Source organism: Takifugu flavidus, chromosome 18, assembly GCF_003711565.1.
Source record: "Takifugu flavidus isolate HTHZ2018 chromosome 18, ASM371156v2, whole genome shotgun sequence".
Lineage (NCBI taxonomy): Eukaryota > Metazoa > Chordata > Actinopteri > Tetraodontiformes > Tetraodontidae > Takifugu > Takifugu flavidus.
The window spans coordinates 8,817,373-8,834,823 of NC_079537.1; the positions used below are offsets into that span (position 1 = coordinate 8,817,373).

The 17,451-nt window shown below is 50.3% G+C and overlaps 3 protein-coding genes across 7 annotated transcripts; 1 reads left to right on the forward strand and 2 right to left on the reverse strand.

Annotated features, from left to right (window-relative positions):
• Positions 1-5: 5 nt before the first annotated feature.
• LOC130515448 (dual specificity mitogen-activated protein kinase kinase 6-like) lies at positions 6-7,587 on the reverse strand. Its single transcript, XM_057015690.1, has 12 exons — positions 7,241-7,587; positions 4,159-4,228; positions 4,026-4,074; positions 3,839-3,952; positions 3,636-3,755; positions 3,415-3,531; positions 2,898-2,949; positions 2,698-2,825; positions 2,467-2,544; positions 2,235-2,374; positions 2,033-2,078; positions 6-1,944 (listed from the first exon to the last, which is right to left on the reverse strand). The coding sequence occupies exons 1-12, from the start codon at positions 7,359-7,361 to the stop codon at positions 1,867-1,869; spliced, it is 1,113 nt and encodes a 370-aa protein (XP_056871670.1). The 5' UTR covers positions 7,362-7,587; the 3' UTR covers positions 6-1,866.
• A 103-nt stretch (positions 7,588-7,690) lies between these two features.
• Positions 7,691-11,162, reverse strand: btbd17b (BTB (POZ) domain containing 17b). 2 transcript variants are annotated; one of them, XM_057015670.1, is made up of 3 exons: positions 10,920-11,162; positions 9,582-9,864; positions 7,691-9,330 (listed from the first exon to the last, which is right to left on the reverse strand). In XM_057015670.1, exons 1-3 carry the CDS (start codon positions 11,005-11,007, stop codon positions 8,256-8,258), a joined length of 1,446 nt encoding a protein of 481 aa, XP_056871650.1. In that variant the 5' UTR covers positions 11,008-11,162; the 3' UTR covers positions 7,691-8,255. The 2 variants fall into 2 exon arrangements, with proteins under 2 accessions (XP_056871650.1, XP_056871649.1); XM_057015669.1 differs by having other exon boundaries at positions 9,582-9,867; positions 10,920-11,160.
• A 118-nt stretch (positions 11,163-11,280) lies between these two features.
• LOC130515446 (G-protein coupled receptor family C group 5 member C-like) lies at positions 11,281-16,658 on the forward strand. Of its 4 annotated transcripts, none has more exons than XM_057015682.1 (5): positions 11,281-11,611; positions 12,165-13,745; positions 14,386-15,423; positions 15,615-15,718; positions 15,794-16,658. In XM_057015682.1, the coding sequence occupies exons 3-5, from the start codon at positions 14,418-14,420 to the stop codon at positions 15,890-15,892; spliced, it is 1,209 nt and encodes a 402-aa protein (XP_056871662.1). In that variant the 5' UTR covers positions 11,281-11,611; positions 12,165-13,745; positions 14,386-14,417; the 3' UTR covers positions 15,893-16,658. The 4 variants fall into 4 exon arrangements, with proteins under 4 accessions (XP_056871662.1, XP_056871661.1, XP_056871664.1 ...); XM_057015681.1 differs by having other exon boundaries at positions 11,282-11,611; positions 15,612-15,718; XM_057015684.1 differs by having other exon boundaries at positions 11,284-11,611; positions 14,386-15,384.
• The last annotated feature ends 793 nt before the right edge of the window (positions 16,659-17,451 follow it).

Sequence of the window (17,451 nt, forward strand, 5' to 3'; positions counted from 1 at the left end):
GCACATCTGAACAATAAAGCCTTTATTTTTTTGTCTTTCTATAGTTCAAGTTTGTCATTCCCACCCAATGCAAAAGGTGGCAAACAGAGTTAAGGAGTAAGAGGTAGAGCAAGTGTTCCATTCTCGTTGTGAACAGCATAAAAACTCACTTTCACACACCGAGGGGATGACCATCCAAAGAAGGGCATCTGAAAACAACTATGAACCAAAACATTAACAGCAGCTTCTTTGTGGTGTTGCTAGCTTTCCCTCATTATTCACAATCATAAATACTCCTAACTCGCCGACTTTTGATAAAGGTTGCACTACAGTGTAAACCACAGAGGCGATGAGCGCCTGCCGTCGACAGAGGCACGGCGGTTATCATCACTATCGTCACCATCATCACAGTCTCTGAACACTTGGGAGTGGGAAAACTGCCACATGGCTGGGGCCTGTCGGAGGCGGCATAATAATAATATTACTACCAATAATAACAACAATAATATTAATAAACAGGCTCTGCATAGTACGCTCAGGCAGAAGAGATAATGGATGCCCACCGTGGACCGCGGATCTCGGTCCAGGACGACCTGGGGAGAGATAAACCGGGTCGTTCCCGCATTAAGTAGAGCACAGAAACATGAGCGGTGAAGCCTGACAGCACATCAGTCCAAAATAAATCTACCCCGGTCAGCTGGCTCTGCGCGTGTGTTTGGATCACACCGTATTAAAATGAAAACCAACCTCTCATCAGCACTGTCAGACAGAACAGTGCCGCGTTACAAGAGAGTATTTACAACACATAAATTATTTCCCTAATATACTGTCTGTGTAATGCATAATAATGGAGGGGGGGGGTCAGGTCATGAACACAAGCTCCGGAACTAAGAAACAAAAAACCGAGAAGGGTAAATGTTGCTTTGACACAAGTCAAACTGCAGAAAAAAAACCCCTAAAAACCAGCCCTTGAAGGAGACGGGAAGGGACGACAACGCACACAGATGATGCGGTAATTCATGACGAGTTGCTCAATGGCACAGAGAGAAAAGTAAAGCTGTGAGGCTCATTCGGTGACCTCTGATTCCAGGTAGCTACGGCGACGACGTTGAGGCTTTAATACCAGGAAAAGGAGCATGTTGGGAGGGAAGGGGAGGTTCGGGTTAACCCACGATGGCATTGGTTGAGGTCAAACTGGAGGCTTTGTGTTTCTGCAAAGCCAACTTCTCCCCTCTGGCTCCAGGGTTATGGTCCCCCCCCCCCATCTGCCATAACCAGAGCAGGACAAAGCCGAACCATCCGCCGGGTCTGACCCAAAAAGCGCTGGCCTCATTCACACCTGTACAGTATCAAAAATCTACAAGCAGGGGGGTGGAGGGGGGGGGATTGGCATAAAAAAAGCATAAAAGCTTTCAATGTACATGTTCAATGATGCGGCTGAAAACATTCGAAACGTGCATCTCAAAAGAATTCTTGGCGGGCTCAGTCCGTTCTGAAGCGATAAAAGAGGCAGTGGGGCTAAAACGGGCGAAGAACGCGGCAGCACAGGAAACTGGATTCAGTTCAGAATTGTCTTGAATAACTGCACACACAGCAAGTCTGGAGGAGCCAAATCAACCTCTCCAGTTTGGGTTTCTGACCATTTCAACATAAAACAGAGGAGAAAAAATAAAGAATAACACTCCAGTGCTGCTGTCGGTCCTTGGGGTCCCCTCCCCCAACCTTCGCTGTAAGGGTGTAGGACAGTTTATCATTCCAGTGAGTTTTAAAAAAGAAAAAGAAAAAAGGAAAACACGGTAGGCCATTGGTGTGTTTTTGCTGAGAGGTTCCAGCCCGCTGTGGTGGTGGTGGTGGGTGGGGGGGGTGGAGGAGCCTGGAGGGGGCTTGTCAGTCGTCCAGGATGACCTTGACAAAACTGGCCACGTCTGTCTCTTTGGAGTCATGCAGGGTGAAAAACGGGTGTTCCTGGAACAAAAAAGGTGGAAAATGAGTCAAAACTTTACGAACAAATCACAATTGTGGGGGTTTAAAAAAAAAGTGAAAACCCACTGACCATTAACTCCGTGTATGCTGGTCTCTCGTTTGGCTTCTTCCTTAAACTGAGGAAAGAAAAAAAAAAAGTTAGGAACCCTGAACAGAAGAGCGCTGGAACAAACGCTGCAGGCACCAGACGCGACCAACGCTGCCCCCTGCTGGGCCACCAGCAGAAGCGCGAGGGGGGGCGAGACAGGTGCCTGCGCCGGCGCGAGGCTCACCACTTGGAGATGAAGTCTACAAACTCTGGTGAGAATCGGTCGGCGGGCAGCTGCGGGGATGGCTCATCCACCACCTGCTTGAGCTGCTGGAACGGCGTGCCCCAGGACTCGTAGGGGAACTTCAAAATGGCCAGCTCGATCTGGAAGACAAGGAGAGCGTCAGCGCTACGTTCGACGTCTCACCCCGTCATATCTGAGTTCTGTCATGTTACTAGAGTGCAAATGTGATCACCATTGTGATCCCGAGGCTCCAAATGTCTGACTTGACGCTGTAGCCTTTCTGGCTGAGGTCAGGATTGATCCGCTCGGGCTGAAATGGGAATGATACGACAGAGGGTTCATGCTTTTGCTCGACCGCATGCCGCCCCCTACTGGCGGTAAAGGGAATTACCAAAACACTGTCTCAACAACATTGACACCGCCACAAGGACTTGCTAACCCTGGAGGGGCTAAACGGACGTACCGCCATGTAGGGTTTGCAGCCTGCATCCAGTGTTTTGGCCACAGAGTCCACCAGGTGGCCGCTGATGCCGAAATCGCACATTTTCACCTGGCCCAAGGTGTTGATCAGAACATTGGAGGGTTTCACATCTGGGGCAGAAAGACAGAGCGAGTGAGGAAAGTCCCGAGATCACCGGAGAGTCGAGCGCCGACGAGGGTTACCTCTGTGTATGACTGACAGGTTACTGTGGAGATGTTCTAATGCCTTTACAATCTGTAGAGGAACACGGAGAGAACAAAGGGAAATCAATCATCGGGGAATTTTCCATCTCATTCTGGATTCACAGTAAATTGCAAATTTAAATTTCTCTCGAACTTCTGAAAACTGTACGACTGTCAACAGCTGTCGGCGTCTCTGCACCGCTCTTTCATAAATGTATATCGAAGAAGGCAGCGAGGGTAGAATCTGGCGAGCTTTGCCACTTTGTGGCCATGTGACTGTTTAAAGGACATAAATAGGTGGACTCTGGAACTCTGAGTCCGACTGCGAGTCTTACCCAGGCGTCTGGGGACCTGGTGTTTTAGAATGAAATAAAATCATGTCTGATTATTAACTCACTAACTTGACTTTCCTCATCAGTTTAACTCCAAAGGGTTTAAAGACCACGAGGGGAACGAACTCCACGAGAGAAGCATGCTAACGACAGTATGTCTGAAGAATGCGCGACACGCCACGTACCGCTACTGTTATCTTTCCCAAGATGTCCTCTGGGATGGTTTTGCCTTTCTCGATAACCTTCTTGTAGAATTTGTCCAGAGACGTGTCCATCAGCTCCATACAGATCCAAACGTCCCCCTGAGTGTGAAAAGGCGAAACTCAGTCAACGTAAACGGAATTGTCAGGGAGGCATTTAAAACCCGTTAGCAGCCGTATTTCAACACATAATTCGGCTCCGTCACCTCTCTGAAGAGAGCGCCGTAGAAGGTGACGGTGAAGAAGCAGTCCACTGTCCTCATGGAAATGTCCAGGTCCATCAGGAGCCTCTTCTGTTCCAGAGTGTTGACCGTAGCACGAATCCTCTGCAGGCAGCAACGGTCACAGGTTAGCGCGCGGGCGGATTTTGAACGTTAATGCGTCGCACTTGGTCTCGTTCCCAGTCTACCTTGACGGCCATGATGACGCCGCTGGGCACGTGTCTCATCTTCTCCACCACGCCGTACGCTCCCCGCCCCAGCTCTTCAATCGGCTCCAAGTCGTCGGCCTTCACCTCAAAGTTCTGGAAGGGGGAGGATTCGTCCGTTTAATCTGCTGTGCGGATCCCAAAAGAAGCAAAGCCCAGCCGACTTTACCTGATCTCCGATGGTGACGCAAGCTTTGGAGTCGAGATCTCGGGGAGGCCTGAGGGAACAGAGCGTTGATTCAGTGTCAACCTGCGGGAAATATCAGCGCTGTCCAGACAATGAAGGGAAGTGATGGACTCACGCTGCTGGTGGTGCCGGCTGTGTGAAAACATCTTTGGCTAGCTTCAGCCCGGGGTTCTTCTTTTTCTTTGCTAAAGAGAAAATACATCTCAAAATGCATCAGACCTGCATTCGGTTCTGAAACTACTCAGCACAACTTTCTTTGCTCACGACGATGGATAAAATACTGTTTTGCTGGCTCATCAAGCTAACGCAGCAGGGATACTAGCGCCTTCAGGTGGACGCGGCGACCTGTGACGCAAACTGGGATGAGGAGCGGAGGATGCTCTCTCGCCCTGAAGTCAGATCAGCTGCAAACCTGATTGGACTTTGGCTGCACTGTTGACGTCCGATTTGGCCTTAATCTGATACCGTGGAGTGTTCCCACGGTAACCATTAGTAGTTTCCCCTGACATTAACTACGGCAAATGATCCGTTATCTGTGCAGAGATTAGGTGTACTCAAATCTGAGGCCCTCGGAGAGAGACGGAGGCCTAAATGACTAATCGGCACCTGTATGATGACTCAGTGGTGGCGAGGGGGTGTCAGGGACGCTTTTTCCTTCCTGTTACAATCCCCTTTTTTTAAAATAACACTGGTAGCTGTGCAGGGCAGGGACTTCTGTGGTAAATCAGCGACAGCAGCCCATTCATAAACACAGTTTACCAGCAGCCTCTGGGACTTCCCAAAAGGGGCCGTGAGCCTGTGCCAGAATGACACAGCTTCCCGGGGCCCATGAGCCAAACAGCGGCGGCGGGGGGGGGGCATTCAGAAAAGCTGGACGTGCGGCCCTTTCGCTCCCGTCGCGGGGGCGGCACCTCCCCTGTGCGCCTGTCCTGGTTCTGGGGGGACCCCGGTTCAGACCCCGGCTGGCCCGTCTTCCGTCCTCCCCGGCTCGGGGAAACTGGTTTAATGTGCAAACAGGTCTCCTTTCCAGCTAATTCAACAACAGAGCGGCAGGCAGCAGAAGCGAGCGAGGGGTCAGTTTACTGATTCCATCCGACATTATTACACTGCAGCTCTGTTTGCCATCGAGTGAGTCACATCGTTCCAGCACACACAGGAAGCGTGATTAGGTAACCCCCGCGCTCACTGGATACTAGATCACATCGTTTTCACAAGACTTCGTATTGGACAGCGCACCACATCACTCGGGCCCTCTTGATGCCCAAAAATAGGTGTAGGTGTGCGTGCGCGCGCGTGTGTGTGTGTGGACAGTCAACTGCGTTCTCATGTGGTCGGGAGAGATTGAAGCATGATTTACTCACACATGCTCGGTCAAAAATAGACCGCGTTTCCTCTGTGTGGGTTAAAGTATGAGCACTGGGATGACCTGACGGATACAGACTTTTGTTTGGGCAACAAAATAACAGTTGCACGCACACGCACACACACACACACACACACACACACAGTCGCACGCACATACATGCACACACACGCACACGGTGGTGCAGATCAAAAATTGCTCTGCTCCATTACGCAATCACTCGTGATATTCTTATAAATATCCCCCCAGTTACGGCGACACCCTGCTGGATTAGCAGACTGGGCGCATCACAACACAACAACTGCAGGGGCCCTTTGGGAAATATGATGCCCCCCCCCCCCCCCACCAACTTGCTGCTCACCATCCCCGTTGGATAAGAGCATGCAACGGCACCAGCAGCCTCGCTGACAGGCTCCCCGGTAAATAACGCCACCGCTTTCTGCCCTTCCACGCAAACCGTCACCTTCCTTTCCTCGCCCCCCCCCCCCCCCCCCCCCCCCCCCCCGACCCTAAACAGAGGTAACGGAGCAGCTGCGGGGCGCTCGCAGCGGCGGCTCCGACGGAACCCGGGGTGCCAGCAACCACGCCACGTGCATGCAGGAATTTCTGGATCGCGGCGCAGGGTCCCAACGGCTGAATAGCAGCGCGGCGAGTCATCACCAGGAAGTTCTGGTCTCGGTGCAGGTCGCCGTGCAGAAAAGGGATGAGTCACGCACAGATAATCCTCCACGCCACCCTATCAGTGCTGTGAGGAAGCAGTCTCCAAACAGGCCTCAGTAAAATGAACAAACAGCTGCTGCAAGCACACTGGGGGTGGGGGTGGGGGGTGGAGGGAGGTCGTGTGGGGATGAACCGCTTCCCGAAAATCCAGCTCGGTCCCGCCGTGGTGCAGCAGGGAAGCTGTGTGGCGGCTCCACGGTGTGTGCTCGCAGCCAGTCAACTGTCAACAAAGGGAGGCTGCGCTCGGCGCTGCCGCGGCCGCTGCAAGTCCCGACATGCCAGGGTAGGCCAAAGGCTGCGATCGCCCGGGCCAATCTGCACAGCCCTCTCAAAACCGTGTGTACTCCCGACCATAGTAACGCTAGTATGATTGTGTAACAGCACATGCGGTGAACTTGAAATGTAAATTGACATCATCGCCATGACCTGCGTGCGTGACGCAGAGAAAGTACCTTGATTTTTTTTTTTCCTTCCCTCAAGGGGTTGTTGTTGTTGTTGTTTTTGTTAAATAAAATAAAATCAGTGGCACAGACGGGCTGACTAACCGGCGGAAAAATAAAGGAATTTCCATGCAGCGCAAAAAAAAAAAAAAAAAAAGAAGAAAAAAGTACACTTAGACGAAAGCGGCGCCAGAGACGTTCATGCTAACCCACTAAAGAGTGCTGACCCTGAACACATGTCCTCCCGGGGTGCTTTTATCCCCCAATAAAGATGACAATTTAACCCCCGTGGGCACGTTGGCTGGTGTGTACAGAATAGCCGAAAAGTCGCTCGCTGTGGTTAAAAAAAGGTGTCTCGCCGATCCACAACACGGAAACTTGTAACTACAACTTAGCCGTTTGCGAAATGCGACAAATTGATCGTTCGGCGCACTCGCTGGCGCCGGGCCCGTCGCAGATCCCTTTAAACACGAAGATCAAACTTTGCAGAATGATAGTGAGCAGAAAAAGACATGCTGGCTAGCTTCTTTTGCTCCTCTCAAACATGCAGCTTTCCACCTGGTAATGCTACGTTACTCGCGCACAGCTAGCTAAATGACTTCCGCGCTAACTGCATATCGGTATATCAAGATTAATGCAGGTTTACTTGTTGAAAAACGTGGGAAAGCACTTACCTCCTTTAGACAGAGACATTTCCCCTTTGCTTTGATGAGGGGGAAGGGAAGCACAAAGACTTTTGCCTTTTTTTACTCCCTCCCTCCCACCTTCCTTCCCTCCCTGCATCCCTCCCTGCATCTACCCGCTCAGGATCGCTGGCTTCTGCAAAAAAAAAAAAAAAAAAAAGCCCTAGGAGCGATTAAAACTAAACGTTGGTGCAATCTGTAATGCTCCAATCGGCATGTCGCGCGTCCACACTTCGACGGGTAGAACAATGCACAACTTTGAACAAAGTCAATCCGGCTTGTGTGGCTCGAATTAGTTTGCTAACAAAACCTGCACTTTTACGGTGGCCAAAGTCTGACAGCTGAAGCTTCCAGTAACGTGATGACGCACTTCCTCTTCAGCGCACAGCATCATGGGATGTGGAGTTTGTGTCCACAACGGAAAACTGTCCAGTCGCTTAGTTTTGCTTCATTCATTTTTTTATTTTATTTTTACAAACAAGTACAAGTCACTACAGGAAATTTTCAATACAACAATTTCGTCATGTAAATAGTGGTTTTGCGTAGGTTTAAAGAATAAAATTCCAAATAACTCGATCTAATGATCGTGTAACAATAAATAGGAAGAAAACACCAAAGAAGCTGCATCTGCAGTCTCCGTTGTTCAAGCAACACCAACAATGGACTTCAATTCATACATTTTGCTAGGTAAAAACAAAAAAAAAGTGAGTCACAGCATAATAAATTGGGATGTTCATAAAATTAACTACAAAAACATTTTCACTCAGACTTTTACAGTAAAACAGCATGAATCTCATGAAAGACCAAGCTACATAATATTATTGTTCGCAGGATTTAAGTGTCACTGCCTGGAATACCTGGAAGACAACTAAATGAATAAATCACTCAAGGAAGGAGATGTGACAGACCTCATACATGTGCTGTGATATGAGTTTGCTCAGGTGTGTGGACACATGGACGGACAGTGAATATTGATGACAGTGGCCACACCCAATCCCACATCTAGTTACTTTCTGGCTACAAGGAGGGTATGATAGAGTGGTTTTATAACAACGTGCAGATAGAGGGAGCTATCAATTAGGTACTCTGATGCACGGCGCTGAAGGTCGGCGTCCAGCAGGAAATCGCCAACTTCCTCTGTGCTCTGGTGGAAGTTGTAGACGTGGCGAACCACCACTTTTCCCTGCTGTCTCGCCATAACAATGACAGTCTTCTGGAAAGTCACACCAGCAAAATCTGAGCTGGAAGTGGCCGGGGTTATGATGATGCGAGGTCGGCCGCCGTCCGTGCGAGTAGGCTGCATGGCTCCCAGCTCGGTGTAGGTCGACCTCGCGCTGAGGGGGATCCAGCGAGGGGAGAACAGGGCATTCCAGGTCACCCGTTTGCTGGTGTCATGTCCGCTGGGCCCGAGCTGGGTCTGGAAGCTGAAGCTGCGGTCGTCACGCGTGGGGTTATTGATGACCCACGGGGAACCCCAGGAGGTGGACAGGTAGTTACGAGGAGTGAAAATGCTGCAGTTGACATCAAAGTACTTGGCCAGCTGGATGGGCGAGGCCGAGTGAAACTGGAAAGCCAGATAGAGAAGATCGCGGATAAACTCGTAATACTTCAGCATGAGGGCGGACTGCTTCTGAAGACGGAAGAGGTGCTGTGGGGGAATCATGCCGTATCGAACGGCCCTCAGGGCACTTTCCACCGTGGCGCTGACAGGCTGGTTGTGGCTAATCCACGCTTCCAGGGCCTCGTACAGCTCCAGCTCACTCTGCAAAATGAGGTCAGAGCGCTGAAGCAAGGACAGGAGCAGCTCTTCACTGATGGAGCCCCATTCCCCGCTCTGGAGCACAGAAGACAGGTTCCAGGACAGGTACTGCAGGCAGCTGTCCCGCAGGGCCGTGTCCCCAATCAGTAGGGCATAGTTGTACCAGCCGACCACATGACCCGTCGGTGATTCACTGGACAGATGCTGCGTCATATACTGGGTTAGACCTTGCTGCAAGCCCCATACGTGGTACTTGTTGGCCAGCTTGTGGAGGGAAATAGCCTGATCCAGTCGTACAGAAACGTCCCCGCAGTACAAGTACCTGTAAAAGGAAGTAAAGGAAGTAAAGCATATTTCCTGAAGGCTACTTTTTTCCCCCTCTGAGTCACCGGCTAAACCCACACTGTCTGCTCTTCAACCGGTGGCTTCACACTGTAGATGTAATTTTAGAAGAGCTAAAAAGACTGAGCGCTGCATCCGTGCAGAAGGAAAGACGCAAATATGTATCGCAAGCAAATATCTGGGTGTTAGTAACTGACTGGATCGTGCCAACGCGGGACGCGCCGCCCGTACCTGATGAACTTGTCAAAGACCGCAGCGCAGTCGGACGTCTCCCTCAGTACCACGGTGCTGCTGTTGCGGGTCAGCAGCAGCTCCTCAAACACGTCGCTCTGCATGGTGAGGACCAGGCTGTGGGCCTGGATCACCTTCACCTCCTCCGTGTTGATGGTGTGCACGCGCAGAGTGACGTCGCTGCCGTTCCCCATGGCCAGCAGGCTCTCCATACGCTGCACCAGGTTCATGGAGTGGTTCAGCACCGTGGCCCCGGCGTCCAGGGCCAGGTCCTGCTTCAGGGCTGCTGTGGAGACAACGGAGGAGTGGAGCAGACGCACAAGAACTCCTTTTCAAATGCGGGCAAAAGTTAGTTGCAAAGATTTTTGACTCAGCGGGAAATGCACGCCCGAACTCGACGCAGCCACATCTGATGAGTCTGGAAGGGGGTGGGCTCGCGCATCCTTCTGGTAAAACCGTGGAGGGGCTGACTCCGGGTCTTTGTTCTCGAGCCTTTGTGGCTCTACAGGAGAGGCGTCCTTCGGTGGGGTGTCACAGGGAAAACCGACCGTTCCCCTCGGCTCCACCACCACCAGTTTGTTACTGAAGGTTTAATGAGACTCAGGGTGGGTGAGAGCACGTGTCACCCTCACGAATGCATCACCAACCTTTTTCTGCAGGCACCATGAGCCAGTGGTTCACATTAGAACATTGGAAGAATTTTAAAATATTTATTTGACTTATACTTAAACTTTTAAAAGAAAATGATGAATAAAGAATCGGTTTCTCTTAATTGCCGCTTCTTTTCAATAGGGTCTGACTGGGGACTACCGCAGCAGTCTACAGGTGAGAGGCAGGAACACCGAGGACAGGTCTAGGACCCATCGGTGGATAGCGCCCGGGCAGTCTCCAAGCCAGAGCAGTCGTGCAAACCCCCAGCGCAGGGTGCACCAACCCTTTGGATGAGATGCTATATGACAGCACGAGAGTGTGTCTTTTTTTAGCTTTGGCAAAAATCAGTCAGAAAAAAAGTCAGTTGTTTTTTCTCCTGCGGCTCCGTAGTACCAAGCTGGCACACAGCCAGGCGGCAAATGGACTTTCCCATCTTTCTCTGCAGGCAGCAGACAGATAGATGGTGACAGGGCGAGGGGAATGGATAAATATCTACCCCCTGAGGCTGAGCACGAGTCACACATTCACGCTGCACCCCACTGTCCACGGCGACAGTGTGGCGGAAGCTTCACTGAAATACAGAGGGGGGAATAAAAGCTAAAAATGCTAAGGTAGTTTTTCGAGAAGGAAAACTCAATTCTTTAGTGACGTGGAGACTGTAATGCCAACCAAGTGATGCTGTCTTACCTCCTCTGACTGAGACACAGTGGAGCAAGAGGAGCAGAGTGCCCACACGGACCCAGGCAGGGCTCCCTTGTTCAGAAGAACGTGCCATTTCCTCTCTGCCTCTTCCCTATTGTCCAGTTGCCCCTCTCTTCCTCACTCTGTTCCCCTCTTCTTCTTCTTCTTCCTCTGCCTCGCCTCCGCGCGCGTGGAAAGGTGCCTTGCCCTGCGTGCGCCGCCCCGGCTCCCTGTCCTGCACTCTTTATGTAGGACGCCGGCCTGACTCGCAACCCCACGGGCTCCACTGATTGGTGGAATCTGGCAGGGGCGTTGCTATAGTGACAGCTTTGATTTTGAATTTCTCCCTTTTGGATGCTACATGGCATTGATCGATGGCAGCGGGCCAGGCTAGGGCATAATGATTTTGTTGTTTTTATTTAATGTTGAAAGTCAGGGGAGAAGGAACAATGCCGGCAATCAATATTAGCGAAACACTTTTATTAGCTGAACATTTTTGTCTTTGATAACTGAACTAAAACCTTATAATTAATTAGTTAATTAGCAAGTGGTCAGTGAGACCATCTGGAGAAAGTAATTACAATTCTAATGCGTGTGACCAAATTTCGGAATCCATTTTGCCTTTCAGCTGGGACCAATTACCTGTCTGTGGTCACGTTGATCCCACTAATGGAGGAGGGATCGTGCATCCGTTTCAGGTAAAGTCGTCCAAAATCAACCGCCACTCAGGGCTCGGCGGTCACGTCACCACGACACTGAGGGGGGAAAAGGGTATTTTGTCTGTAAACTGTGCGTGATTGTGGTTACGGGTTTCACATCCCAAACTTAATGGATGTGCACCATGTGGATTTTGGCTGCTAATGCTGCCTGCCGGTAGGGCATGATAATCAAATGCTGTAATAACCCAATTTGGGTCCCGACTGTTCCATGAAATCAGGCATCACAAAAGAGCTTTTTATGCAAATCTGCAGAGACAGACACGCACACACAGACACACACACACAGACACACACACCGCTTCTGGTTCTGACCTTGGAGCTGTTTACGTGTTTACAGTGCGTTTGAATTTAACCCTCACTTAGCATTGATCCGTCAGCCAGAGAGGGGTCAGTCAATGCACACATCCCCTTTAAAATTTTCCAAAAACGACAAACCCCCCAGGATGGATTTTATTCCTTCTATGAAATGATTGATCGACCAGACCATTAGCCAAATTTGTGTTTGCCTGCATGTGTGACAAATGTGTTCCAGACGGCCCCTCTAGAAAGAAGAAAAAGGTGTCCCGCAAGACCCCCTCAAGCATCCAGGACCACAGCTATGAATAACCTGACAGGTTCTCAGAGGGGACTGGCTCTAATGAAGCCCACTGCCACCAAGCTGACGAGACAACAGGTGGAACTCTGGACCCGTGGGGACGCGCTACCAGTCTGACTTTCTGAAAGTGGAGCAACTCACAATAGAAAAACAAAGTTCCTGCACAAAAGCTGCTGTGCGACCTTCATTGAGGTCATGCCGCCTTCTTTTCTGACCAACTCCTGCGAAGAATCTGCACACATGCGGGACCTCGATGCAAATGGGCGCATTGACGAGCCGCACGTTTGCGAGAGCACCCCCCCGGGATGCGATCCATTGAATGATTGATGCGCCCCATCAGGCTGTATTAACTGTTTAATACAGCTTAACGACAAGGACAAAGTGTCCCCGTTGACCTCCGGGATGTGCCGGACCCAGGAGGGAAACGGACATTTATCAAAAATGAATGAAAGTTATTTGAACAGTTAAGAGGCAGGAATGGGCTCTGTGTTTCTGCCCTTTGGCCAAACGCTGGACCATTTATCACTTGTCTGCTGTATCTCAAACACGCCTGCGGGACCAAAGCACTAATGGATTCTTTTGATTCTTAGCTGAAGATTTCTCAACGCTTCTCAGAGAGAGAATATTTAACACATCCCACCATCCTTCGGCCCAAAACGGCATTAGAGGTCATAAAATGTGGATGAAATGTGGAAAGGCTGCTGCCAGTCAAATGGCTGCTAACTGGCGGCTGAAAACAATGGATCATCATAGATTTCCACGTGCCAGCTGGTTATATAACGCAGGAGTCTCACTGGTTTCCACCAGGTGGCTCTCCAAACTGGCTCAAGTCTTTCCGAGGTCCACGCTGTTTGAAAACCTGTGCACACTTCTCATTGATGTTACTCTCCTGTTGCGTGACACCGTCAGTAATAAATATTTTTTCCTTTCATTACAGTGCGAATTTTGATTTTCTCCACATCCGTGATTTCATTCGATTTGTTTCCGCACTTAGAGGCTGCGAAACACCGATTTATCTCATTATTACTGCCCCTTTAGGCTAATCTGGATTTCACATTTTTCCTTTTAGCGTTGCGTAATTTGGTAATAAAAGTAACCAAAATGGCTTTAATGGCTTTAATATCAGACACGATCGCTGATCTAATCATCAATGAGATGGCGTCGTGCAGCTCGGAGCTCTCAGCGGAGCTCCGGTGGAAACGTGTCACTTGAGAGCTGAGTGGCCCCTTTGTTTGCGCGTAAGCAGCCCGAAACAAATAAGTAGGCTGGATAAAGCTAATCTGAGAGAATATGCAAAACTGCAGCAGAGCCGCAGCGGCCGCAGAGGGGCATCGATCGCAGGAGTAGGTCAGTGAAAAAGATCCAGAGGTGATGATGATGGTGAGGAGGATGATGAGGACGAAGACGTGAAGCGACCGGAAAAGGCAGATTTTTTTTAAAAGGGAAAAACTTTGGAGAGGAATTATTTTGCGGGTGTCTGAAGTTGATCAGCGTGGGCTGATTATCTCCTGTGTGCAGGTAGGAGTCGACAACCACCCACATTCATCCATTCATGTCTTTACTTAACGTGACGCTTTATTGGCGCTTGTGCGTAACGATGCGCACGTTCACCTGAAACTCTTCCTCTTTGGAAGGCACCCTTTGAGATTGGATTAAAACATTCGGAGGTGTCAAAACTACAGGAATCGATTTTAAGCGGCTGTAATAATAATAATAATAATAATAATAATAATAATAATAATAATAATAATAATAATAATACAAAATGAAGAGTTCAATTTGAACGAAGATTTAAAAGGAAACCTTCCATTTGACAGTTAATAAGATGCCAACTAGAGCTGTTCTTCAAACGGTGGTAAAACTAGTAGAAAACTGGACCTTCTCACTCTTCAGACAGCGAATCGGACACCGTAGATGTCCCTTTGGCAACATTTTGAAGACATTTGGTCCTCAGATTTCGATCTTTTATGGTTGTTATTGGAACTAGTTTGCAACAAAACATTGAAATGTTGTAAGACCTCTGCAAATATTCTCTGATAATAATGTAGCAGCCGACTCCCAACCTGTTCGTCCTGTCTTGTTATGACAATCTGGGATGCAAATCAGCAGGTTCCTGCATGCTAGTTAAATGACTGCCCCCCCACAAATCACTGTTTAGTTGCAGGGTTCCAAGCAGGCTTCACTGGCACCATGGCCGGCGCTCCGGAAGGATGTGGTCCCGGTGTAACTTGGGTGTACTACAACATGTGTGACCTGGTGACAGCGTGGGGCATCGTGGCGGAGACCGTCGCCGCAGCCGGCGTGCTGGCTTGCTTCCTTCTCTTCGTCATCCTCGTGGCCTCGCTGCCATCCGTGACAGACAAGAAGCGGAAGGCTACGGTGGCCCTCCAGGCGGGGGTTCTGACCTTCACCCTCGGACTCTTCGGATTAACTTTTGCCTTCATCGTGGGCCGCTACTCCGCCAGCTGCGCCGCACGGCGATTCCTCTTTGGAGTGCTGTTTGCAGGCTGCCTGGCGTGCCTGATGACACACGGGCTGTGGCTGCTCCTGCTGGGGCGCCGAGGCCGAGGACCCAAGAGCTGGGTGCTCTGCCTGGGGGCCCTGGCTTTGTGGCTGGTCGAGGTCATCATCAACACAGAGTGGCTGATCATCACCCTTGTCAGGGGCCCGGCGGACGGCGTCCCCGTCCCAGACCTTCCCTGCAGCATTGCTAACCTGGACTTTGTCGCGTCTCTCACCTACGTCATGGTCCTGCTGCTGGCCGTGGTGCTGCTGGCCTTCCCATCTCTGGCACACAAGCGGTGGCGTCGAGATGCAGCATTCCTCCTGACGACGGGGATCTCCACCATGGCGATCTGGGTCGCCTGGATTCTCATGTACACCCACGGGAATCAGGTAGTCGGGAACGCGAGCTGGGATGACCCCACATTGGCCGTGGCGGTGGTGACCAATGCCTGGGTCTTCCTCTTCCTCTACACCATCCCAGAAATCTGCCTGCTGACCAAAGAGGACCCAGAAGAGGAAGAGCCGCAGGACCTCGACCACGTTTACCCCCCCAGAAGCCTGATTTACGACAGCGTCCGAAAGGAGGCCGCGGTGGCGCAGCAGAGCGTGTACATCGAGAATAAAGCCTTCTCAATGGAAGAGCCTCCAGCAGGTACAGAGCGATCAGAAATCTACAATTCTGCACACACACGTAGGTCCAAACGGCCGTGGCAGGTGTTTACGGCGCTATTTGCATGTTTTCTTGAGTCTTTCTTTGCATTTGTTTTTGTAAACCCGTGAGTTTGTTGTCAAGGCTACCATACCCGAGGCTTCAACGAGCCCCTCTTGCTCTGATGGCTAGACACTGGAATCACAGCAGACCTCGTGCCTTTTCTCCAGCAGGTCCAACAAAACCAGTCTCCCCGTACGGAGCGTACAACGGGCAGGTGCGCGGTTGCGTCTACCAGCCGACCGCAATCGCCCTGATTGCAAAGGGTCTGACGAAGGCAAGCGACCGTGCGCGCGATAATATCGGTGTGGTGTTCTTCTCAGCCTGACATCTCTGCTCGTCTCACGTGCAGATGGACCAAGACACAAGGATCCCTCGAGCCAGAACCCCAACCGTGAACCCAGGAAGTGGTGGCTCCCTGCCACGCTCAGCCGGGCCAATGGCTTCTTAAGTTTACAGTGGATGCGTGAAACTGGGAATCCTTTGCAGTGAAAAGAACCTCCTCCTGGCTCTGGTACCTCAGCGAGCCTCCGGGACAATAGACCGGCCTCTTAGTTGTTCCAGCTGAATTTTCCACCTCAGATGTAGCCTGAACACAGACCAGTAGATGTAAATATCTGGTCTGGTACCCATAATCAGGGTCACAGAGGACACAGAGTCAACGCCATCAACAGTTCCAGGAACTTCATTTATCCTAAAAAAAATCCTGGTAATTTGTTTGGTTCGTGTTTCCACTTGGCCTCAAAGTTCCAGAAAATTGGCTCCTTCAGCCGTTTATAGTCTCGCTAAAGTTTCCTTAACTTGTCAGGTTAGTTTCCTCGTGGCACTTGTGCACATGCGCAGTAAACCGTGTATAAACCACGCAAGCTAGTAATTAGTTAGCAACTTAACAGTGCACGTTACAGAGTAGATCACGAGTTGTCAGTTTAACCGATGATTTCAAGACTTTGCTGTGCTCGAACCAGTGATGTAGGTGGAGAAATGTTGAGCTTTCAAAATTCCGGGTGAATCACAAAAGGTCCTGGAACCAAACAATATCAAATCAATACTAGCTAACTTACTACATTCGTCTCTAGCTCAATCCTGCCGTGTCCGGATGGACTGTCGGCTCGAACAACTGGAAGGCCAAAGTAGCGCTGTAGCACAATCACAACCAAGCTGTTGCCGCCTTTAAGACAGTTGTTGTTGTAATAAAGTGATTTTTCTGGAAAAGGGAAGGGATTTTCTTCCTCTCATTGCCTAAAGATACAGGGAACCATCTAATGGACCCATTTTTGAGATTAATAAGTCTTCAATTAAGAGGTTTATTTGAGATCCTTCGGTTTCTGAACTCCCGTCAGGTGTCTTGACGCCTAAACGCAATCGTGCGAGTGCTTAGTTACACGTGATCCGTGCTTAGTTACACGTGATCCGTGCTTAGCAGGCCGAGCGTGCGCCGAGGAGGGATCATAAACCGCTTTTCTTGTTTCACAAACTGGAAAAGCACAGTGACATCAGTCACAATCGGCAGGAAATTGCAGCTACAGGACAATTTGAAAAAGGTAGGATGTCGTTATCCAGGCATCTTTCAGAAATGCACAAAGGGAACGCTGCCGGGACGTTCACGTTTAGGATAAGGATAAAAAAAGGATGAAAAACTTTATTGATCCCACATCGGGGAAATTAATTAATTTGTCACATGCGCTTGTGGAGCTTTGGCTGCCTAGCAGCAGCCTCCGTCAGCTCTCCCCGCAGTCCGAGGAGGAAACTGCTTACTCCCTGAAACTCACGCACGAAGAGAGAGAGAGAGAAAAAGGGAGAGAGAGAAAGAGAGAGAGAGAAAGAGCCTTTCACTCTGACTGATAACAGACGGAAGAGCCGCGACACGGACGAGATGCCGATCTGGTGGATGATCAACAAAAGCGGCATCTTTCTCTGACAGGCAGCAGCTCCAAGTCTCCCGGCGACGCCAACAGCCGTCATGTGCACATGGCCGCGCTCGGTGTGCGGCGGCCGGTGGCCGAGCTCGGC